Below are 25,805 nucleotides of genomic sequence, written 5' to 3'. Positions count from 1 at the left end.
GTTCCAGCTAGAGTATTGTGTACAGTTCCGGAATCCACATTATTGATTTTATTTATTATTGCCACAACTACCAAGATACAGTGAATCTCCTCACCACCTTCTCCTGTGCTATCACATCTCTTCAAAATCCACTCATGACTTATGTCAAATTTGCTCATGAAATAGTGATTTGGATCTCAAACAATGATGAGACAGAGTACAGGAAAGAGAGAGAGCGAGTTTAGTGGCAAGTGGCGAGCTTGTTTTGCGTGCTAACAAGACAAATCATACCTTACATAAGTACATCAGGGTAACAGAACTGAATGCAGGATATAGTGTTACAGCTACAGACAGGGTGTAGAGAAAGATCAACTCTAATAAATAAGAGATCCTTCCAGAAGTCTGATAATAGCAGGGAAGATGCTGTTCTTGAATCTATTGGTACATGTTTTCAAACTTCTGTATCTTCTGCCCAATGGAAGAGAGTGGAAGAGGACTTAACCAGGGTGGGACGGGTCTTTGATTATGTTGGCTGCTTTTCCAAGGCAGCTGGAAGTGCAGACGGAGTCAATGGAAGGAAGGCTGGTTCCCGTGATGAACTGGGCTGCATTCATAAATCTCTAATTTCTTGCAGTCTTGGGCAGAGCAGTTTCCACAGCAAATGGATGTATCCGGATAGATGCTTTATATGCCGCATCTTTAAAAATGAGTAAGAGTCAATGCTGAATTTTCTTACCCTCCTGAGGAACTTGAGGTGTTGGTGTACTTTCTTGGCTGTAATGTCAATGTGGATGGACCGGGACAGAGTTTTGGTGATACTTACTCCTTGGAACTTGAAGCTCTCGACCATCTCCACCTCCAGACCATTGATATTAGATTACTTACAATGTGGAAACAGGCCCTTCGACCCAACAAGTCCACACCGAAGCGCAACACACCCAGACCCATTCTCTTACATTTACCCCTTCACCTAACACTACAGGCAATTTAGCATGGCCAATTCACCTAACCTGCACATTTTTGGACTGTGGGAGGAAACCGGAGCACCCGGAGGAAACCCACACTGACATGGGGAGAATGCGCAAACTCCACAGTCAGTCGCCTGAGACGGGAATTGAACCCGGGTCTCTGGCGCTGTGAGGCAGCAGTGCTAACCACTGTGCCACCATGCCGCCCTGATATAGATAGGGATGTGTCCTCAACTCCACTTCCATAAGTCGATGACCAGCTCCATTGCTTTGCTGATGTTGAGGGAGAGATTATTGTTTTTACACCATGCCACTAAGCTCTCTCTCTTTCCTGTATTCTGTCTCATCATTGTTTGAAATCCAAACCACTATGTCATAAGCAAATTTGGCATAAGTCATGAGTGGATTTTGAAGGAATGTGGTAGCACAGAGGGTGGTGAGGAGATCACTAACGCGTTGCCTGAACTGGAGAGTTTTAGTTTTGAAGGAAGATTGGATAGATGGGTTGTTTTCCTCAGAGCAGAGAAAATTAAGAGGGGTGTGCATGAGAAGTATAAAATTATGAGCAGACAGGAAGGAACTCTTCCCCTTGATGGAGGGATCAATGATCACTGGGACACAGGGTTTAAGGGAAGGTGCAGAATACTGAGGAGGTAGGAGGAAAGACATTTTCACCCATAGGGCAATTCTTACTGTCATAAATATTTAAACAGTTATTTTAGTGTCAATAAGTAGTTTTTTTTTTTTACCTGTGTTTCCATGTGGAAATGGTACTGTTCACCTGCTCTAACTTCCCCTTCAATTTTGCAAGGAGATTCTGAAATAGCATCTTCAGGGTGTCCAACAAGCAATCCCTTTCCAGGTGATGGGTAAAAGGATTTTTTCTCAATAGCTTCATCAAGGGTCACTATTGGAGGCTGTTGATCTTGGTAGGTGACCTTCACTACTTCTACCATCTCCAGAGCATGATGTTGTGAATCTTAATATGAAAATGGACATGATTAAACCCATATGTATCTCGGTAGCTGGTGAAGCAGTACTGAAGATCAACACCTTTTTTACGTAGTTAAAAAATTCTCAAACTTCTAATTCAAACTTCTAATTCATAACACTACGGGCTAAATTGCCCGTAGTGTTAGGTAAGGGGTAAATGTAGGGGTATGGGTGGGTTTCGCTTCGGCGGGTCGGTGTGGACTTGTTGGGCCGAAGGGCCTGTTTCCACATGTAATGTAATCTAATCTAATCTAAAAAAAAAATCTAATAGTTTGGATAGCAATGTTAAAACAATTATTGTAGCTATGATTTTATAACCGTCTTGAATGGTACATAACTTCTAAATACAATTATGGTCTGCTATCATTCATGGGTATTGAAAAAGGAAATCAGCAAATGATATTAATTATCATTTGAAAAACTCATTGAACTGAACTCATTGGCCTTTCAACACATTACAGATCTATACAACATCATTAAAATAGTGAAATCCCAAAGTACTTCTGGTATGAAATAGTAAGTAAATAATGAGAGATTTAAAGAGTAGTTGGAAAGATTGGTTTTGAGGAAACATTTGAAGATCTAGAAATGTGGAGAAGTTTAAAGGAAAGCATTCACGAGAATAAAACCAACATAGCTAAAAGCTTTTTCCAAATTTCACTGGGTGAAAATTATCCTTTTGGAAAGCTCTAGCTCAGAACCACTATAGAATTTAGTGAGGACTGCACAAACATATTGATCAAATGCTTCAGGTTAGTTTTCAGCCTTAAGAGATTGACAAATGCATCTCGACATTTTAAACCCTGCACTCAGTGATTCCGTGCTGTTTACAGTCACAGAATACTTCCCCTTTGAAAGAAACCTGGCTGAGGGCAGTCGGAGCAGTGACAACAGCAGCAACAGAGTGAAGGAGAGTGAACATGGGAGTGAACAGCAGCAGCACGGAGTTGAACCTAGGAGCCAAGTACTGGCAAATGGGACTAGATTAGGTTAGGATATCTGGTTGGCATGGAGGAGTTGGACTGAAGGGTCTGTTTCTGTGCTGTACACCTCTATGATTCTATGACTAGGGGACATAGGAAAAAGGGGGCCAAGTCTAAAGAGATGTGAGAGGCATATTTTTTTTCAAAGTTTGTGCGAAGATTTGTAGCTCGGGTGCTCGTTGTTGTGGTTCTGTTCGCCGAGCTGGAAGTTTTTGTTGCAAACGTTTCGTCCCCTGGCTAGGCGACATCATCAGTGCTTGGGAGCCTCCTGCGAAGCGCTTCGCAGGAGGCTCCCAAGCACTGATGATGTCGCCTAGCCAGGGGACGAAACGTTTGCAACAAAAACTTCCAGCTCGGCGAACAGAACCACAACGGCATGTTTTTTTTTTTACACAGAGGGTGGTAAGTGCCTGGAATGTGCTGCCAGAGGTGGTGGTAGAGGCAGATGCAATTACAACATTTAAGAGTCATCTTGACAGATTTGTGAATCAGCAGGGAATAAAGGAATACAAACCACATCGAGGCATCCTGTATTGTTGTAAAATCCCATCTGGCTCATCAATGTTCTTTACAAAGGAAGCTGCCTCTTCACGTGGTCTGGCCTACATGTGACTCCAGATCTACAACAATATGATTGGCTCTTAACTGCTTTCTGAAGTGGCCTAGAGAGACACTCAAATCAAGATCAATTTGTGATGGGCAACAAATACCCCTTAAAAATGTGTTGCTGGAAAAGCGCAGCAGGTCAGGCAGCAACAAAGGAGAAGGAGAATTGACATTTCGGTCATAAGCCCTTCTTCAGGATACCCCTTGCCATGAAAGAAACAAAAAAAAATTGCATTACCTGCAAGACACAGCGCGATTGGCTGCCCAGCATACAGAACAGGACCACTGCTCAGAATCTCTTCAGCCTCATAGGGTGGAGGCATAAATGTATTGCATCCAGGTATATCGCTTGCTTTAAGCACCTTTAATAGAGACAGAAGAGATTAATTAATTCAAAGATTAATATTTTGGTGATTGTTTTTGCTGATGAGGGTAATTCCCATGAATGGAGTATTTTTCTTGCCCTTTATTGCAATCATAGATTCTCAAGCTTGGTTTTGCATGTCACTGAAAGACAAAGTTCCCTCGAAAATTGCCCAGCAATCTTCCATTACTTTGACATAAATCTTATTCTAAGCATTGCCTTCAACATTGAAGGGGATGGAAAGGGAGAGACTTTCATTCCCTGTTGCTATCAAATCATATTTCTTTTTAGTTCTGTCTTACTGCTCAAAAACTGTCTCCAGAAAAATAGTTTCTTTAAGGATTCCAGTATCTGACGTCATTTTTATTTTCAAACCAGATGATCTGCAGGCAATCTTTATTCCAAAATGTAGCTACTAATAAACTGTTAATCAACTAAAGATACAGATCTGAGTTTCATAATGATGCTAATTACAGCCCAGACGGATCCTAGTTTACTGATAGTTTCATGACCTTAGCTAAACTTGGTCAGGTGATCACAGCTGCCATCTTAGGTCAGCCACTGTTATTTTTAAAAGTAATTTTTAGTCTCTGAAAGATCCTGATTATGACAATAAGATGATGAATGTTGAACATTGGTAGTCCATATTTACCATTATGCGAAGCATGTGTTATTAAGTTTCCTGCTGGTCCAGCTTTTAATGATATAAACATTGGAAACACAGAGGGAATTTTTAGATTCATTGGATTTACTCCAGTGTCTCTGACACTAGAAGTAGAGCTGCTGTAGTGTAGAGATGAATTTTCCCTTTAACTGGAATAGGAATGTTTTGCTAAACTCTGGAACTTACTAACTGGAATTTAAGTGTTTTAAGTGTCGGTGAATATCTTAAATAGTTCCTTGTGACATCAAGTAAAATTTGGCTTCTCTATTAGAAACAAGGTGATACTTTATTTTGGTAGAGCTGTCAATGTTGTAATTGATTATGTTGAATATATTGTCCCATATAATCTTCTACATCCAAACTCAGGAGTACATCTCCACACACTATTCAGTGAAGAGGTACATTTTTGACAAAACTTGGAATATCCGAAACAAAAAAAAAACCCAAGAGAACTGCAGATTCTAGAAATTAAAATCAAATATAGAAATTGTTGGAGAAAGCTCAGCATGTCTGACAGCATCTGTGGAGAGAAATCAGAGTTAACATTTCGGGTCAAGTGACCCTTCCTCAGAAGATTATGAGGAAGGGTCACTCAACCAAAATGGTAACTCTGATTTCTCTCCACAGATGCTGTCAGACCTGCTGAGCCTTTATAGCAATTTCTGTTTTTGTTTTGACTGACAGCATCTTTCAGTTTTTAGTTGATATTATGTAACTGCTTGGGTTGTTTCATACAAATTAAAATTGCGAAGTGTAATGAAGAAAGGCAAAGAATATAACAATGCTTTGATAACCACCCCATCATTCTCCATGGAAACAATAAAGTGATAGAGCAAATTGCAATAGTGACATCAATACTCACTCACCAATGTTCATTTCAGACTCTCACAGAACCACACTGTTTTGGACTTCATCGTAACTTTGATCCAGATATGGATACAAGAACTGAATGCCAGAAGCAAAGTACAGTATCTGACCAAACATTGTACCAAGAAGTTCTACAGTTGCCTAAATTTCCACTTGACAGCTCTTCAAACTGGAATGGTTGACAAACTAATTTGTGTACTGGGGCACAGAAAACTGAAGTTAACAAGCACCACAGGAGCAATCTCTGCTGTGATGAACCTCAGGAAAGAAAATGCAAAACAATATTGAAGACCTTCTGTTTAAGCCCCAGGTCATCATCGTAAAAGTTTCTCAGACCTTTAGTCCAATCATCTTCATCTACTTTAACAATTAAATTCTTTCAAATTTAAGGTCAAGACTGGGGTAGGAGCTTCTACAATGCCCAGCTCCAACTACAAAATTCTCAAATATACAGCAGGCCATTCCAACCTTGTCAGTTAACATCTGCCTCTCAAAAGCCTGAAGTGATGACAATCTCTGACAAGAAAATGTACATCTCTCCCTGATCATCCACGGCAATGCCAATGCAAATGGGTCCACCATCAACAGTAGGAGATCACGGATAATCAGAAACTGAAAAGGATGAGCCAGAGTGCATTAGAAAACAGTTCTCTGTAAAGTGTGGCTCACTTCCTGATGTCAGAAAGTCTCTTAACCATCTTCAAGGCTGAACATGAAAGTCCAACACAATACTCAGCATTCAACTGGAATTACTAACACCTGAAGGTGAACAATATTCAGGACACTGGTGCTTAACAGACTGTCAGCCTTGTCAGAGGGCCACCAGAAAAACACAGCTGCAATATATGCAAGTCACAGGATGCACTACAACTCTTCACAATTTGACAGTCCCTCCCAGTGCAACTTGAACCTCCAAGAGGGGTAAGGGCAGCCACAAGCTTCCTTCCAGGATTTATACCATCATTCCTTCAAAGCCCTTAGTTCTAATTCCCCACTTAGCATTGCTGCGGATGCATCATTGGCTCAGACACTGTATTAGCTCATGGAGCAGGTTTACCCGCATCTCACAGGGCAACTCGGAGTGGGCAATAAACCCAGCCTTCTCAGTTTCACTCACACCCCGAGAACAATTTTGCAACAAAAACCTCTTTACTCGCACATGAATCTTAGTCTTATAGATCGGGTAAAGTTTTTAAAAACTCCTGAAAAAAAGGAACATGACCAAAGCTACACAAAACAATCTCACTTCAGAGGAGCTAGCTAACCTTCTGTGTCAGTGCAGCATTTTTTGTTTGATTTCAGGCTCACAGCATTTGCAGTTTTCCTTATTTTTGTTTTATAAAGTTAACATGTTATATTTAAGATGACTGTATTAAGACGAGTTAAATAATGTGCTTTGTGGATAGATTTAATTACTTACTGCAGCAGCACCAGGCACACTCATAGCTGCCGTACTGTCAATTTTGCTGATAGTTGCACTTCCCTCTGTGCTCAGCACGAACATTGCAAATAACTCATTCGGAAGAGGCAGCAGGTCGTTGATAAACTCAGCTTCACCGGATGTCTAGACACAAACAAAGGAAATAGATGATTAAAATTACTCCAGCTTTCAAAGGACTATGACAATTCACCAGACAGATCTAGCAAAGAACACAAAAGAAATCCCAGGATCTGCCTTATTTACCATCCTTTTTAAGCAATCCTGAATTAGCATATGTCTAAATGCAGCAAAACCTGAATAATATCCAAGCTTGAGCTGGCAAGTGGCAAGTAACATATTCACCACACAAGAGCTAGATAATGACCATCTGCAACAAGAGAGAATCTAAGCACCAGCCTTTTACATTCAACAGAACTACCATTGCTGAATCATCCATTATCAACATCCTTGGACTTACCATTGACCAGAAACTCAAATGGATTCACCACATAGACAGAGTGGTTACAAGAGCAGGTCAAAGGCTAGGAATACCAAGGCGAGTAACTCACCTCCTGATTCCCCAAAAGCCTCTTCCCCCAGGAGTGTGATGGAATACTCCCCACTTGGCTAGATGACTGCAGCTCCAATTACACTCAAGAAGCTTGACACCATCAAGGACAGTGCGACTTGATTGTCATTACATCCACGAACATCCACTTCCCCCATCACTGATATACATAAGCAGCAGAGTGTATCATTTATAAGGTGCACTGCAGGAATTTGCCAAGGCTCCTTCGACAGCACTTTTGACACCCACAACTACTACTATCTAGAAGCACAAGGGCAGCAGATACATGGAACACACCATCTGTAGGTCCCCCTCCAAACCATTCATTATACTGTGCAAGTAATATATCACTATTCCTGGAGTGTTGCTGGGTAAAGATCCTGGAACGCCATTCTTAACATCATTGTGCTGTATACATTGTAAAAGGCAGTTTGTCACCACCTGCTCAAGGGAAACTAGGGATGGACAATAGACACTGGGTCAGCAAAGCCCAAGGATGAATATAAAAAAGCAAGAAAACATTTCTAAGGGCTTGCTTATGAGATGGTACCCAGCACACGGTGATGCTGCAGGAGTTAGAGTCCTCCAATAGCTAAAAGGAGTAAGGGCCATTGTGTACAAGAATCTGCTTCCTCCAGATATTATTGATGTTCTTGCCAATGATGGTTAATTTTAGTGTTTTAAGGTAATTGATGTGCTATGCTTTCACTGGCAAGTTGGGATATACCATATATTCTAATGCCTAAGGTAGGATAAAGATTGAAATTATTGCAGAAAAGTTGTGGAATAAAACATTTTTCTAAAATAGTGAGAGGAAATTTATTTAACACATCCTACTTTAGGTTTATACTCTAATATACCTAAATATAACCACACATTATTCTTAGTCTGATATATTTGGTAAAGTTTTTTAAAATTCCTCAAAAAAGGGAACACGACCAAAGCAACACAAAACAATCTCATTTCAGATGAGCTAGCTGCCCTGCTACGTCAATGAAGCTTTTTTGTCAGTTTACCATATTTAGGCAGATGTTGGGGTGACTGAGAAATAAATTAGATCAAAAGTTGGACAGCCCTCAGTTACTGAAATGTTTTTTAAAGAAAATACCTATCATTGTGTCTGATACAAGCTTCCTTCCAGGATTTATACCATCATTCCTTCAAAGCCCTTAGTTCCAATTCCCCACTTAGCATTGCTGCAGATGCACCATTGGCTCAGGCACCGTATTAGCTCAAGGAGCAGGTTTACCCGCATCTCACAGGGCAACTCGGAGTGGGCAATAAACCCAGCCTTCTCAGTTTCACTCACACCCCGAGAACAATTTTGAAAAACAAAACCTCTTTACTCGCACATGAATCTTAGTCTTATAAAGTTTTAAAAAACTCCTCAAAAAAGGGAACACGACCAAAGCAACACAAAACAATCTCACTTCAGTGGAGCTAGCTAACCTTCTGTGTCAGTGCAGCATTTCTTGTTTGGTTTCAGGCTCTCAGCATTGGCAGTTTTCCTTGTTTGCAGTTTGCAGTAAATAAGTTGTCTGATTGTGTCTGGGCTTGTATACCCTTGAGTTTAGAAGGCTGAGAGGGGATCTGATCGAGACATATAAGATTATTGGACACTTTGGAGGCAGGAAGCATGTTTCCGCTGATGGGTGAGTCCCGAACCAGAGGACACTGTTTAAAAATAAAGGGTAGGCCATTTAGAATAGAGTTGAGGAGAAACTTCTTCACCCAGAGAGTGGTGGGTGTATGGAATGCTTTGCCCCAGAAGACTGCGGAGGACAAGTCTCTGGATACTTTCAAGAAAGAGTTGGATAGAGCTCTCAAGGATAGTGGAATCAAGGGTCATGGGGATAAGGCAGGAACAGGATACTGATTGAGAATGATCAGCCATGATCATAATGAATGGTGGTGCTGGCTCAAAGGGCAGAATGGCCTACTCCTGCACCTATTGTCTACATGACGGATCCATATTTGTGCACCTAATCCACAAACAATGCTTGGATCTGCTTCTTAACATGTTCCAAGCTTTTTAAAAAGAATTCTCCACCTTAAACTATAGAAGCTTGGGAAAATAATCTTGCCCGAATGATGTGCTAGCTTTAAAAAAAAGAAATTCCAAATTAGCTACCTTGGAAGGTCTTTATAATTTAGCAACATGTCCATTCCTGATATACTCTCCAGTATTTCTATTTTTAACAAAACATAAAGCTCAAAGGGTGACTTTTTGTTCTGCCTGCTGTAAAGCCCCAGAAGCTGCATAATAATTCAATTCTGCATTGTCTCATCCAACACCACTGTGTGGTAATAAAGTATTCGTCTTATCCTGATCACTGTTGTGACACAATCAGATTTATTTTGTCTCAAAAACCAATCGGTACCATTGGCACTTTGCAAGAATTTATCACTTGCAGTGCGGTTAGGTAACATGATGGGATTTTGGTGCCTCTACACATGTAGTGGACAGAAACTGTCACTTTTTTTTAAGTAGATAATGGAATGGCATTGCAACCTCTTGGGAGTTTGAAAATCACCAAAAGCAAGATCAGGATATTTTATTCAGACCACTTGGGTTTACTCTAGTGTACAAAATCAATCTATTTTTACTGGAGAATAGATCTACATGCCAATGTACAACATGCATAAATCAAACTGAAGACAAAATGAAATCCTACCTGCTTGTAGGCACTTAATTTTGGCATAGGCTTTGTCAAAGGATATTCCTCTGGTTTGCTGCTGAACGTTTGTTTTCCCGTGGATACAGGACGTTCCAAAGAACATGTAGCACTCCGGTTGCAAGGTGAAACAACACCTTCGCTCAACAGAGAGAGGAAAAACTGAAAAACGTTTAGAGTGGATTTATTAATCCGTAAACAAAAACAATAAGCTCACAATGCAGTAACACTTTTCAATTTTTAGGGATAAATTGGTTTAGGCCAGTAGGATTAAAAGGCCACAGAATTGTTCAGATTCTCTTTGGAGACTCCTATTTCCTCATCTCACTGCCACTTTTATTTAGTTTGCCAATAAAAATTCTTCACAATATTTCCCAAGTCAATGAAAAATAAAAACTAAGTGCAATGAAAGATCAGCTTCCGGTTTGCTATGCACCCATTTCCTGTGGCTGATGCAAACCAATTACACCAATATAACATTTGAAATTAACCTGGTAAAAACTGATCAGTAATCTAGAATAAATAAGAACATAATCAAGAAATCATTGGGTATGGTACAGTGTAGTGGATTACTACATTGGCCTTTCACCCCTACAGCTAGACTTGAATACCACTCAACCTGAACCTGGATAGATGAGTGGAGGAGATGTATCCCCTAATGAAACACATGTTTCATTGTGTGTCATTACAGGTCTCATTACATAGCAATTAGTATTGAAAATGTTGCTTAAGCGTCCATTCTCTAATTTCTGCTATGGCTTCATCATTATCAAAATCATTGCTGAACTTGCCAAAGACCAGAAACAAATCTGAATTTCTCTAGTTTGCAGCACCAGTGTTGTGCTCTGTGGTGCATTTATAAAATGAAATACTAATCTTTCCCTGCCATCTCAGTTGCTCCTCTTCCTATAATATTAGATTGCAGAACTGTACTGAATACATCTTAAAATACTTTGAAGAGTTGCTCACCTTATAGAAAAGCCCAAGTGCCAGTGATTTTCTGTACTCAGCGCTTGCAAGTAATGGATTATCTTCATCAGGAATTATCTCCTTGTCAAGTGTTGTCAGGGCACCTGCAACCATCACTTTTAATCATTTATCCCCAATGGAAAGAGCTTTGCATTCTACCTTGATCTCAAATGCTATACAATTATTAATACCACATCAACGTATAAATTAGAAATTGAGAAACAATACTAATCAACTTCTTGTCTTCTGAAATGAGAGAAGGAGAAGGAAAAGAGGACGGAGCCGAGAGAGGGGAAGAGGAGAAGGCAGCTTAGACAGTGATGTCGAGTTCAGCCTTGAATACGCTTAATGACTCACCTTCATTAGCCCTTTGTGGCAAAGAATTCCACAGATTCACTACTATCTGAGAGAATCAAATCCTTCTCATCTCTGTCTTAAATGAGCAACTCCTTATTCTAAGATCATAGAATCCCAAAAGTACAGATAAAACTCATATGGCCCATTGAGACTGTTCCAAACTTCCAAAGAGCTGTGGTCTGACCAGTACCTTGCATGATTTTAACAAAATCTGTTACTTTTGTACTCCACTCTCTTTGAAATAAGACTGATGTTTCACACGCCTTCTCTACCACCTGCTGAACTTGGAGGCTAGCTTTTTGTGATTCATGCACAAGGACTCCTAAATCCCTTTGTTCTGTAGCTTTCTGCAGTCTTTCTCCATTCAAATAATATTCAGCTCTTCTATTAGATTAGATTAGATTAGATTACTTACAGTGTGGAAACAGGCCCTTCGACCCAACAAGTCCACACTGACCCTCTGAAGAGCAACCCACCTATACCCATTCCCCTATATTTATCCCTTCTCCTAATACTATGGGCAATTTAGCATGGCCAATTCACCTAGCCTGCACATTTTTGGATTGTGGGAAGAAACCGGAGCACCTGGAGGAAACCTACGCAGACGCGGGGAGAATATGCAAACTCCACACAGACAGTTGCCTGAGGCGGGAATTGAACCCGGGTCTGTTGCTGTGAGGCAGCAGTGCTAACCACTGAGCCGCCGTGCCGCCCATCTTTTGTCAAAGTACATAACTTCATATTTTCTCACATTATATTCTATCGGTCACATTTTGTCCATTCCCTCAAGCAGTCGATATCCCTCTGTAGACTTCTTGTGTCAGATTCACCTGTTTTTGTGTCATCTGTAAACTCCGACAGTACATTCACTTTCATATGTATTGTAAATAATTGTGGCCCCAGCAGTGATTCCTGTGCACTTCAATAATTACAAGTTGCCATCCTGAAAATGCCTAGGCAAAGTGAGGACTGCAGATGCTGGAGATCACAGTCAACATTACAATGGGTTTAATTGGAAGCACACTAGCTTTCGGAGCGTTGCTCCCTCATCAGGTGATAGTGGAGGGCTCAATCCTAACACACAGAATTTATAGCAAAAATTTACAGTGTGATGTAACTGAAATTATACATTGAAAAATTGATTGTCTGTTAAGCCTTTCAAGTGTTAGAATACCGTGATAGTTTCACCTCTTTCATGTGTAAATCACAAAACCTTTTTTTAAAAAGTTGCATTCTCGGATTGGCTGTTAACAATGGTGATAGCCAGACAATATGTTGAAGGTTTTGGCCTCATGTGTTCTCTGTCTATGCCATGATGTTTAGATTGATTCTAATCTAAAAAGTGAGATAACGGAGTTTTACATGAATTCCTCGGACCTTCAGGTGACCATCCTCCAAGGTGGACTTCGGGACAGGCAGTTGAGAAAAGTGGCCGAGCAGAGGCTGATAGCTACGTTCGGTACCCATAGGGAGGGCCTCAACCGGGACCTTGGGTTTATGTCACATTATAGGTGACCACCATTGCACTATACACACACACACACAGATACTCCTACACACACGCACACACGGTCACACATATACACAGACGTGCACACAGACACCCACACACACCCTTACAGACACACACACTCCCACACTCTCACATGCACCCCCTCACAGACTTAAGACACTCTGCACTCACTACACACACACATACACTTTCTCACACTCACAACCTCCAACACAGACAGACAGACACACACACACACACACACACACACACACACACACACACCCATATATTTTGTGGGGTGAATGTGTATTTGCAGGGTTACATTGTACTTTGCTCAAAAACTGCATGCATTCATGTAAAACTCCGTTATCTCACTCTTTAGATTAGAATCAATCTAAACATCATGGCATAGACAGAGAACACAGTGGCCAACACCTTCAACATATTGCTGAAAATGTGTTGCTGGAAAAGCGCAGCAGGTCAGGCAGCATCCAAGGAACAGGAGAATCGACGTTTCGGGCATAAGCCCTTCTTCAGGAATGAGGAAAGTGTGTCCAGCAGGCTAAGATAAAAGGTAGGGAGGAGGGACTTGGGGGAGGGGCTTTGGAAATGCAATAGGTGGAGGGAGGTCAAGGTGAGGGTGATAGGCCGGAGTGGGGTGGGGGGGGGGGGGGGAGATGGAGAGGTCAGGAAGATGATTGCAGGTTAGGAAGGCGGTGCTGAGTTCGAGGGATTTGACTGAGACAAGGTGGGGGGAGGGGAAATGAGGAAACTGGAGAAATCTGAGTTCATCCCTTGTGGTTGGAGGGTTCCCAGGCAGAAGATGAGATGCTCTTCCTCCAACCGTTGTGTTGCCATGGTCTGGCGATGGAGGAGTCCAAGGACCTGCATGTCCTTGGTGGAGTGGGAAGGGGAGTTCAAGTGTTGGGCTACGGGGTGGTTATCACCATTGTTAACAGCCAATCTGAGAATGCAACATTTTAAAAAAAAGGTTTTGTGATTTACACATGAAAGAAGTGAAACTATCATAGTATTCTAACAGATGAAAGGCTTAATGGACAATCAATTTTTCAATGTATAATTTCAGTTACATGACACTGTAAATTTTTGCTATAAATTCTGTGTGTTAGGATTGAGCCCTCCACTACCACCTGATGAGGGAGCGTCGCTCTGAAAGCTAGTGTGCTTCCAATTAAACCTGTTGGACTATAACCTGGTGTTGTGTAATTTTTAACTTTGTACACCCCAGTCCATCTCCAAATCATGAACATTACAATGGTGCTGGAAAAGCACAGCAAGTCAGGCAGCATCTGAGGATCAGGAAAATCAACGTATCGGGCAAAAGCCCTTCATCAGGAATGAGGCTGGGATCCTTGGGTGTGGAGAGATAAATAGGAGGGTGGGGGGGGGCTGGGGAGTAGGTAGCCAAGAGTACAATAGGTGGATGGAGGTGGCGGTGAAGGTGATAGGTCGGAGAGTAGGGTGGAGCAGTTAGTTGGAAAAGAAGATTAGGTGGAACAGGTCATGAGGATGGTGCTGAGCTGGAAGGTTGGAACTAGGGTAAGGTGGGGGGGGGGGAAATGAGGAAATTAGTGAAGTCCACATCGATGCCATGGGGTTGAAGGATCCCGAGGTGGCAGATGAGGCATTCTTCCTTCAGGTGTCGGGTGGTAAGGGAGTGATGATGGAGAAGGCCCAGGACCTGCATGTCCTCGGCAGAGTGGGAGGGGGGAGTTGAAATGTTCAGCCATGGGACGGTGGGGTTGAACAGTGCAGGTGTCCCAGAAATGTTCTCTGAAGCGCTCTGTGAGTAGGTGACCAGTCTCCCCAGTGTAGAGGAGACTGCATCGGGAGCAACAGATACAGTAAATGCAGTAAATGACATGTGTGGAAGTGCAGGTGAAGCTTTGATGGATGTGGAAGGCTCCTTTGGGGCCTTGGTGCTGCCCGACCTGCTGTGCTTTTCCAGCACCACTCTAATCCTGAAAATGCCCCCTTATCCCAACTCTCTGCCTTATATTGGGCAGAAAATCATCTATCTATTTTTATACAACCTCCAACAAGTAACCTAACTTCTGGTACCTTACCAAATGCCTCTGAAAATCCAAATTTATCACATCTACTGCTTCCCCTTTATCTCTCTGATTGTCACCTCCTCAAAGGATTTTAATAAACTTGTCGTGCACAAATCTCCCTTCATGAAGCCTTGCTAATCCTGCTTGATTATATTTTGCATGTATTTCTAAATACTCTAGTCTTATATCCTTTATTAATATTTTCCCAGTAACAGATGACAAGCTAACTGGCCTATAGCTACCTGTTTTTGTTTTGTCTCATTCCCTTTTCAAATACAGGTATTACAATGGCAGGTTTCTATTCATCTGGAACTTTTCCGGTCATGAACTACCTGTCTTGGTATCAAAATCTGGGCATAAGTCTTTATTTGTTGTAATGCTTATGAGATTATGAAAACATGCTTTCTCACACAAATTAAAAAGGATACCCACTCTTTTACAAGTGTATTTGAGGTGGAGATCAGCCATGCTTACTCAAATACAATGTGGTGCATCTTTGGTTCCTCAGTTCCTGTACACATTTTCACTGACTCATGCACGTACCTTGCAAAGTTGCATTGGCTGTGATGTCTTTGCCTTGGAGATATTTTTCTGTGGCAACAGCATGAATGAAGGTCTCATTGATTCCAGTGTACACCATTGAGATGGATTCGACCAACTGTTTCTTATCCAAAGCCTTTAACTGAACCCGGAACCCTGCACTCACATACGTGTGAGCATTCTGTAGAATAGAAACAGGGAGACAGGAGCAGGAATGTAACAAGTTACTTACATAGAAATAGTTTTGGTATTTTACATATGGACTACCAGAGATTCGCAGCTGACAAAAGAGGCCATCTCTTTTCAATAAAAGCAATATCCAGATAATGTACCTAAACCAGGGTGGTTAGAAGTTAACTCTATTTTCAAAGCAAAAGAAAAAGCTCCTTTATTCAGTGTTTCCTCAACCTAACACAAATCCATTACATCAGTTAATAGGAGCAAATGGCACTACTTTTTAAAAGGAGTGTAATGTTAAGGCTAATTCATACTGCCGAATTTTACACTTTTCCGACTAAGTGCAAGTTATGTTGAGCTTTTTGGAGGGTTTTTCATTACAATGCCGAGGGTGTTTTCTCACTGTATCTTACCAAATGCATCTCAGTAATTATCTATCCCACCCTATGGCACCCATGATATCCAATTCCAGACCCATCTGACCACTAACCATTCCCAGAACAACCCAATACTCAGAGGACATATGCTGAAGGATTGGTGTCCCTTCCTTCTGTGCCATCTTAGAGAGGCTGCTATGCACTTAGACAAACGTTGGCAATCAACATTGCATCTCACCGGCAATGTTATGGCACAATGGTCATAAAGCCATGTGGATAACGACACAAAGTTGACATGAATGGCATACCATCACATGTATCACCCCATTCAGCACAATGTATCTGTCCCTAGATACATCCTGTCTGGACACTCACTCTGAGTCCCTGTTACTATTTTCCCAATGTCCAGTGGACAGACACAGCCTGTCATTGTCCAACAGAGGAACACCACATACAACGCAGCATTTTGGCAAGACCAAGCATGAGTTTTTATCGACAGCCAGGAAAATAAATCACAAAGAAAACTAATACAGGCTGCAGTTCACACTCATGATGTGAACCAAATGCCAACATCTTGACCCAAATAATCCATGACAGTCTTCCGCAGCTATAGAAACTGGGTGTCAATCAGGTCCTGTCTGTTTTGTAAGTAAAATACAGCTAAACTCTATCATCTACGAGGAGAGCTCATTTTGTCCCAGTGTCCTCATCCTTTACCATGGACGACTGTTTCCATTCCCCCAGTTCTTAGCATCCAGCACACCAGCGCAGACTCATAGAGGCTACGACGATGGTGTGTTTGGGCCCAGTACAAGACCCAACGGCATCGGCAGTGGCTGTATCGGCGAGGTGAGCCCAAAACGCACTCATGATGGCATAGGGAGTTGAGTTTGGGCCCTCCCATGCACTACGCGGTAGCACTGGTAGTGTCTGCATTGGTAAGGCCTCACAGTGGTGAGGGCATTGGTGGAGGCAAGATGGCGCTGAAGAGTGGCAACTTTCATTCCAACAGCAGTGACTGCATGGCGAAGATGACTCATGCCGAGCCACCAGATCCATGGTGGAGCACTTAATGAGAAGAACCATAAAGCTAAACACTTCTTCTTTATTTCTTTATGTTTTTATATTCTTATGTTTTGGTTTATTTTTCTGTGCTTTATGATGGGACCAGAGAATGACAACACTCTACAACATTTTTCACTGTATGTTGTAACAAAATACATATGGCAATAAATAAATCAAACCGAATCCAATGCAATCTCCTTAGTGTCAGCACTGATTGTGCAGAGTGCAGCATGCCAAGATGGCATGGCACACTATGAATTAAACTGAAGCCCCCACCCACAAGTAGCTTTGATCGTCCACAAGTGATGGGGCATTTTGCTAAGTATTCACCCTCTCTTAAGTTATTGTCATTAATTTCTCCATTGCTGAGATAACAGGATTATTTAGGCTAGAATGAAAGGCAACCTTATTGAAACATGTACGATACTTAGATTAAAGAAAAGGAGTAAAATGTAAGATTGTTAGGGGGCCTTGACGTGGTAGTTCTGAAAGGTTTCTTCCCCTACTAACAGAATCTGGGACCAGAGGGTTCAATCTCAAAATAGGGAGTTGTCCACTGAGGACTAAGGTGAGGAGGAATTTCTTCTTGGAGAGGGTAGGGAATTGGTGAAATTCTTTACTACAGAGACAGCGAGATTAAGCAACGTTTGATCTAAGCTACCCAGCTGCTCTGACACTCCGCCCATGCCAATCGATTCTGGATGTTGCTGCCACTACAGCGGACAGCTGAAACTGACAACCGGAAGCGGCAGGGACAGGCCACTATAAATGCCGGAGGAAACACCACAGAAGCGCTTCACAGGAGGCTCCCAAGCACTGAGGATGTCACCTAGACAGGGGACGAAACGTTTGCAACAAAAACTTCCAGCTCGGCGAACAGAACCACAGCAACGAGCACCCGAGCTACAAATCTTCTCACAAACTTTGATGCACAGACTCTCTGAAGTCAGCTTAGAAGACAAATAAATTAGAAGGAATACAATCATTGAGCATATTCAAACCCAAATTTTTATTCAGTAAGGAAATCAAACATTATGGGGAAAAGGCAGGAAATGCACAGAATTATCAGGTCAGCTATGATCTACGAAGGGCACAGCAGACTTGCTGGGCCAACTGATCTACAACTGACTAAGGTCCTATGGTCCTACTGGCATTTGCAATCCATCTTTGACCAATGTTTGATGTGTAAACACAGTCACTCTGCATGTATTGCATGTGTGTGTGAGAAGAAATGTTTGGAAGTGAAATGTAGCTGGAGCAATAAGATGTTCCCCCCCCCTCCATCCCAAAGCAGCCTGTCTGTGTCTGTGCAAGAAAGCTCATCAAAAGAACAGGACTGACAGCCTTGCATCTGAATGAAATGCCAGTATACAAACAGGGATGGGCATGGTCAGGTCAGTGCAGGCATGCCAGTAGGCATTAAGTGAGCAAAGAAAAGAGCAAGCAAGCAGCCTTGAAATACAATCTGCTCCAATCCATAAACAGGGTGCCTATGTGTGCAAGCAAAATGTTCCTGCACACAGCCTTTCAATACTAGGTGCTGATGTGCCCTGCAATGCAAGTCTATACTTCCTAAAAGGCCCGTCAGTGTATCAGAGTGATGTCATGATGATGATGTAGCATTGGCAAATTCCAGATGCTAAGGTCCTGGTCAAGTGATGCATGCAGCTGGAGTCTACAGTTCATATACATTGGCATGGGAGCTCAGTTGTTAGCTAGCACTGATGCCCAGGTTTGATTCCACCTGCAGGCAACTGTATGGAATTTGCACATTCTCTCCATGTCTGTGTGGGTTTCTTCCAGGTGCTCCTGTTTCCTCCCGCAGTCCAAAGATGTTAGGGGGACTGGCCATGCTAAATTCCCCTGTAGTGACCAGGGATGTGCAGGTTAAGTGTATTAGCTAGGGGAAATGCATGGTTACAGGGACAGGGTAGGGGGATGGGTCTGGTTGGGATGCTCTTCGGAGGGTCCTTGTGAGTCCAAAGGGCTGAAGGGTCTGCTTCAGTACAGTAAGGATTCCATTAAAAGAAATATATCCTGAGATGTCACTTGGTCTATGCAGTAGAGGTTTTTTTTTTGGATCAAGCATCATGCTGAATCCACCAGATAACCGTTCGGATTTCCCAGTCAGGTTCTCTTCATGTCTAGCTCGTTTGGCAAATTTGGCAAGATAGAAAGCTGAATGGCAATGAGGTATGCTGATCCATTAACAAAGTGTTTAACATTCGATCATCTCCCTTAACTGACAACTTACTACTGCCTGGTGAGAAACACTTCATGCCGCTTGTTAAAAGCATGGAGGGTGGAGCCAGAAGCTCCCAATGACCTCCTGACCTCAGTGGACTTCTTAGCAGATTCTGTCACAGATCTCACCATAGACCCCATTACTCAGACCCCAATAAGATTCCACTCATAATACTTTTCCTTTTAGACTTTATTTTGGTTTTGGTTTCTTGGCCTATGCTGTATGTAAACCTCACTCCTTGAGAGCAAAGGCATTTTCACTACTTTCAGAAATCTTAGTAAATCCCTCTCAAGTTTCACAAGGTAGCAGAATAAGACAATGCTACCAAAGATTGAAACTTATTGTTTAATAAATTTGGTTGAAAATTAAAACCTAAAACAAACCTTAAACAGTAGTGACGCACTATAGATATTTAGACTTAAATGTAACTAGTTAAAATCAGTCAGTAGCAATTAAAAATACTGTATTACATTACAATGTACATGAAATATAAAAGATTGTGAGCTTAAGGACATAACTATGTCTGAACTTCCAATACAACATTAAAAAGTGCTGTATAGTCAGGGTAGTCATGTGGATGTAGATTGTGTTAGATAAATTCATGCATGAGGGGAGGATTGGATACTGGACTAGATCCTGTCATGTTATGACATTCTTTGCTTAAAAGGGGTTAAAGAGGAAGAACTCTTAATATTGAATTACTGATCAAAAATTCATTATGTAGACTGGTGAAGGGATCAGACATAAGCAACAGGAATTATGTGCTTTGAATTCAACACCTGCTTGATTGAATTTTACATTTCAATACAGAGGAGACAGGTGATGGGTGAGTTGGAACAATAGGCAAACTAAGTACTGTGATGATACTATGGCTTTAAGAGGATTATTTGATCCTTTTTTTAAAATGAAGAAACGTTGAGCCAGAGTTGATGATCTGTCTGCTCCAAAAGCCCAAAAAGTAAGCTGTTTGTTAAGCCTTGTGTTTTTTTCTCAAGTTGGAACAATAGAAGTGGCCTGAACGGGTGGAGTCAAGCTCCCACAGAACCAGGATTTTTATTTTTACTTAGTAGCAATTTCTGGAAGTCTTGAAGATGGCTGTTTTCTCTTCCTGTTGCTAGAATTGTATGTGAGACCATCTATTTTAATGAATTTGTCATTGGCAAGGGTGTGTTTTTGGGATGTTACTATAGATTAGATTAGGTTACTTACAGTGTGGAAACAGGCCTTCGGCCCAACAAGCCCACACCGCCCCACTGAAGCGCAACCCACCCATACCCCTACATTTACCCCTCACCTAACACTACAGGCAATTTAGCATGGCCAATTCACCTAACCTGCACATTTTTGGATTGTGGGAGGAAACCGGAGCACCCGGAGGAAACCCACGCAGACACGGGGAGAACGTGCAAACTCCACACAATCAGTCGCCTGTTATTATAACTGGAGCAGTTATTATTTAGTAGTTAAATAATCTATAATTCTGTTAAGTTTTCCGATAAAGCTAAGCTACTCAAATTTCTTTTTTCTTTTGTTGCATTTTAACTCTAATGTATGAATGAACTGTGTTTTGTTTCAAGACTGATAGTTTGACAAATCGAATTATGTCCTGAATGCAATGCTCAGTACTTGCGTTTAAAATATAAAAAAGTTAGAGCTCAGGCTATATTTTGAGGGGGTTTGATCTGGTCCATAACAGCACAAATCCAACGACCTACCAAGCATAATTTCTTCCTAATAGTAGATTAAAGAGAAATTTCCATCACCATCCCCAGGAGCATACAATGGGATTGAACTTTCTACTACAAAAATTATAAAACTTGACAAAGTCTACCTTTAGCCAGGTCCTAAAGAAAATTTAGATATACCCTCCAATTAATAATCTGCCTATCACTAACCTTTGTTTACTTCCTGCACAATTGATACTATCTGAATCTATTAGCATGCATGTGTAGATCTTTTAATTTGTAAGATCCCTTATCTGCAAAACGAAATATCAGTGTTGTGCTATTCAGAAAAGGTGAAATCATTGTAATCAGTTTCAAACATATTTTACTAAATATTGGCTAAGTATCAATTTTAAGGAGTTTCATGGAAGGTTTCTCTCTATGAGCTGGAACACGTTGTCTCATGCAATTCTCTACGGCTTGCCGCATTACGTATATAGAACCCCTTCACGGTACCCCACTCACACTGTTGTGCACTAATTAATGGCAGATGCATCTCTGCTGCTGGATCTCTGGGATTTCTGGTGCCTTTTAAAGCCCAGCCACATAACAGGTCAAATACTGACCCCACCCCCAGCACATAATGGGAGGGAAAAATAAGAAAAGCTTCTGAGAGTATATAAGCGGCACTTGCAACACTTCACTGCAAATACAAGCTCATATTATTAAATGCATTGTTATCATGTTTGATTGCCTGCCATTGTAACTACAACTATAAGGATCATGCCATACAGGCTATCTGATTCAAGGACAATATGGTCTTAGAACCCTGTCTCACGGATTGCTACTTTACTACTATTGCCCAGTGCAGTTTAATATCTTCTCATTATTTGTGGTATTGGACTGGGGCGTACAAAGTTAAAAATCATACAACACCCAGGTTATAGTCCAACAGATTTATTTGGAAGCACCAGTTTTTGGAGCGCTGCTCCTTCATTAAGTGGTCCACAACTATACTCCACAACCACTTGATAAAGAAGCAGCACTCCAAAAGCTAGTGCTTCCAAATAAACCGATTGGACTATAACCTGGTGCTGTGTGATTTTTAACAATCTCATTTTTCGATGTGGGAACTCTTGTCTCCTCCTGCCATCCTTGGAAGTCATTTAGCCCTTGAAATGGTCTATCAAGGCTGTCGGAGCTTTGTCCACCCCAGTCCTACACCAGCACCTCCACATCATATCAAGGTTGTGGCGTAGTGGCAGCTACCAGATTACCTGGCACATACCACTAGGATGTGATATCAATGGTCACAAATGATTTGTACATTGATTGAATGGAACCCTTTTCTTTTGTTGAAGTCAGCTGTGTTATGACATGTGCTCTCAACATGACAAGTGCATAGTCAATAGTACTGCCAAGCCAGCTCTGTTGGCAATACTAGTGCCGATGCTGCAGCACCGACCTCTCCATTGGGAAATAAGATGAGGCAGTGTGACCTGGCACAAACCGTACCAGTAATAGCCTCAGTGTATTTATGGGTGACTGTGGATGATTGAAAGATCCTGCACAGGCATCCAGTGGAACTTTGGAAACAGTTAATTACACTAAAGTTTGGCGCAAATGGGATAGGATGGCCATTCACTCTTCAATGTTGCAGGGTCTGCTCTGGTAGCTGGCAATATTCTGTGACAGTGTCAAGGAAACCTCAGTCTGCACCGACACTGCAGCTCTCTCACTGCAGGAAATGGTATCAAGGACAATAATCTCTGGGCCTTCTGTAGATCCTCTGCATTGTAAAGAGACCTTCAGCTGTTATTTCTTCACAAAGAGGCTGTTTAGCAGCTGCTGTCTTGCTTGAGAATCTGTTCCTGCTCATTTTCTCTATGATTCCTCAGTGACAATAACCCCTGCTGTGGCTGGATCCATTTGTTATGCTCCTAATGAATCGCATGGGAACTATCAGAAACAGAACAGCTTCTTAGTAATAGGAGCACTCATTAGTCCCATCACTCACAAATTGCAGTTTTCTACAGTCTTCCAGACATTGGGATATGGAGGGCATAGACCTCTACATAGACCTTTGACTGAGGAGATTTTATTCCAATGAGTGCCATGTCAAGAAAATACTATAGGAGATGGTGAATGTTTCACTAAGGATTGAGGAAACCTTGACCCTAACCCCCACATTACCCAAGAAAGGCAGTGTTGCACATAAGAACGTATCGGTGAGTATTTACAATTAAATGATGCTTTTTCAGCTGAGAAGACCTTGGGTTGTCGTTGCGAAATGTCACCTGCAGCTAACATCTTTTACAACATCCATGATTAGCTTTACTTCATAAAGATGACTGTGATCAATCTGTAATGGCCTATGACATGGTCAAGATTGCTTGTGAACAGGATTTGAATCTCACATTATTGGATATTGCATATACTTTCCATGCAGGGTATTATGATTACAGATGTTTGTCATCTGTAATGTTTGAGTATCTGATTATTGAGTATTAATGCAATTGCCCCTTGAAAGTCCACACATCACTCAAGTAGAGTCTTTGTGCTCAAGAAAGGTAAAGCAATTACTCCACCAACTTTGGGTGTGGTCGTAGCCATTTCCATATCCATTGTGTATTAATGATTTGAATTTGGATGGTTGCCCCTGGCATATTAACAGGCTGAGCTTACACTAGATGACGCACCTCAAACCATCAAGTTCCTTTCTCCTGTATTTCCTTTTGACCATCAACGCTGAGTATCCACATAGAATTATAGAGACATACAGCACGGAAACAGACTCTTCAGTCCAAGTTCCAACTCTTTCTTTAATGTCTTCACCACCCAGTAAGCCTTGGCCCTACAACTTAGCCATGCCAACCATTATGCTGGTGTTGCTCCCCTCACAAAACCAGGGTCACTGCCATGGAGCTTAACTTAAGATACAGGGGAATGCTGGCCAAACTGGAGGTACAAAGGAGCATACAATATGTTGAAGCTGTCAGGTACCTTGCTCTGATTTTCCTGTGGCTGTAACATTTCTCTCTTGTATATAGCACAGTGGGAAATTGCATCCATATAAATGAGGTAAGATCAAGACATGTGTTGCTGTTATGACATTGTGGGTGTACTGTACCTTTAAGGGAGCTGAAATTTCTGGCCAGCACAAAGTGTGCTGAACATTTAAAATGCAATATTTGGGTTGAAACACATATCCAGTGCTCTGTTGCCAGGATACAAAACCAATTCAAAATTCAGCCAACCAGTTTAAATGATGCCCCAGATACAAAAGTCCAATCAAACTTGAATCTTACTATTTTGGACAACATCAAACCAATGAAATGATCTGATGTTTTGGGATATAAATATCAAACAGTTCGAACAGTTAGCCACAGCAACAAAGAGCAGCCAACAGCAACAAGACTTCTTGCAGAAAAATCTGCTCTCTGAAAGGTACCTTTATCTATCAAAGACCCGGGAAGTAGAATCCCCAAGAAAAAGGAAAGAAGACAGGAATATAGAGATGGACCGAAAGCTGCCCGGTTTTGAAATAATAAGTGTTTTAAAATCATAATTGGGATTTTTAAAATCAAAATAGTATTGAAGAGGGGGAGGTAAAATATAGATTTAACAGAAAGAAGTTGGAAATTGTTGTGAGTTAATATTGTCTTTTAGACTTAAAGAGTAAAGATGTTAACTTTTATTTCAATAGTGACTTTTGGGACAGTTCTTTGCCTCTTGAATTTTAACAGGTTGCAGCACGGGATGAAGCTTTCCTGTGTTGCTGGTTTAAATTAGCAGAGGGTTTACCCTGTGTCATAGCAGTTGAAGACATATAAATAGGCTTTTCATTGCTCACGAAAGAGATTTTCACCTTGCCGTTCAAATTTTTGTTTCAGAATCAGATTTATTTTCCCCTCGATTTGTCAGGGGCTTGGAAAATTCAGCCCAACCTTGAGTTCTCTTGAAATTTTATCAATATAATAAAAACTTTATTGATTACTTATTTTAGCACAGGATTTATCAGTTCCAAAATTCACACTGAAAAGGAAATGGAGTAGGATTTTAAAGATGGAAAAAGGCTGAGTTTCTGGCAGACTGCAGTTCAGAGTCACAGAGTTCTTCAGCAGACTCTTCAGTCCAACCCATCCATGGCAACCAGGTATCCTAAATTCATCTAGAGTTTGCCAGCACTTGGTCCATATCCCTCTAAACCCTTCCCATTCATAAACTGATCCAGATGCCTTTTACATGCTGTAATTGTACCATCCTCCATCACTTCCTCTAGCAGCTTGTTTCATATGCACACCATCCTCTGCATGAAAAGGTTGCCCCTTACATCCCTTTTAAATCTTTCCTCTATCAATCTAAACCTATTCCCTGTAGTTCTGGACTAACCCACCTTCAGAAAAAGACCTTGACTATTCACCCTAACATGCCCCTCAAGATTTTATAAACCTCTCTAAGTTCACCCCTCAGCCTCCAACACTCCAGAAAAATATCTCCAGCCTTTTCAGCCTCTCTCTATAGCTCAAATCCTCTAACTCCACCAACATTCTTGTAAATCTTTTCTGCATCCTTTGAGTTTAACATCTTTCCTATAGCAGGGAGACTAGAATTGAATGAAGTATTCCAAAGTGGCTTAATCAATGTCCTGTACAGCCCAACTCCTATACTCAATGCACTGACCAATAAAGTACCAAACGCCTTCTTCACTTGTCTACCTGTGACTCCACCTTCAAGGAACTATGAACCTGCAT

The 25,805-nt window shown here is 41.4% G+C and overlaps 1 protein-coding gene across 4 annotated transcripts in view; it reads right to left on the bottom strand.

Moving 5' to 3' along the window:
* LOC122559054 (uncharacterized) overlaps positions 1 to 25,805 on the bottom strand; it is a 174,684-nt gene that overhangs the window by 42,110 nt on the left and 106,769 nt on the right. For all 4 annotated transcript variants that reach the window (XM_043708275.2, XM_043708265.2, XM_087999781.1 and 1 more), the window contains 6 exons: positions 15,527 to 15,704; positions 11,057 to 11,160; positions 10,088 to 10,249; positions 6,845 to 6,988; positions 3,768 to 3,891; positions 1,697 to 1,926 (listed from right to left, as the gene is read on the bottom strand). In XM_043708275.2, the coding sequence (XP_043564210.2) occupies positions 1,697 to 1,926; positions 3,768 to 3,891; positions 6,845 to 6,988; positions 10,088 to 10,249; positions 11,057 to 11,160; positions 15,527 to 15,704 (942 nt within the window). The remainder of the gene's footprint in view (positions 1 to 1,696; positions 1,927 to 3,767; positions 3,892 to 6,844; positions 6,989 to 10,087; positions 10,250 to 11,056; positions 11,161 to 15,526; positions 15,705 to 25,805) is intronic.

The sequence above is a fragment of the Chiloscyllium plagiosum genome, unplaced genomic scaffold, assembly GCF_037043375.1.
Source record: "Chiloscyllium plagiosum isolate Xiang-an unplaced genomic scaffold, Cpla_swu_hap1 HiC_scaffold_2, whole genome shotgun sequence".
Classification (NCBI taxonomy): domain Eukaryota; kingdom Metazoa; phylum Chordata; class Chondrichthyes; order Orectolobiformes; family Hemiscylliidae; genus Chiloscyllium; species Chiloscyllium plagiosum.
The sequence above is the reverse complement of the archived record's forward strand: the minus strand, read 5'-3'. Positions and strand labels throughout refer to the sequence as shown.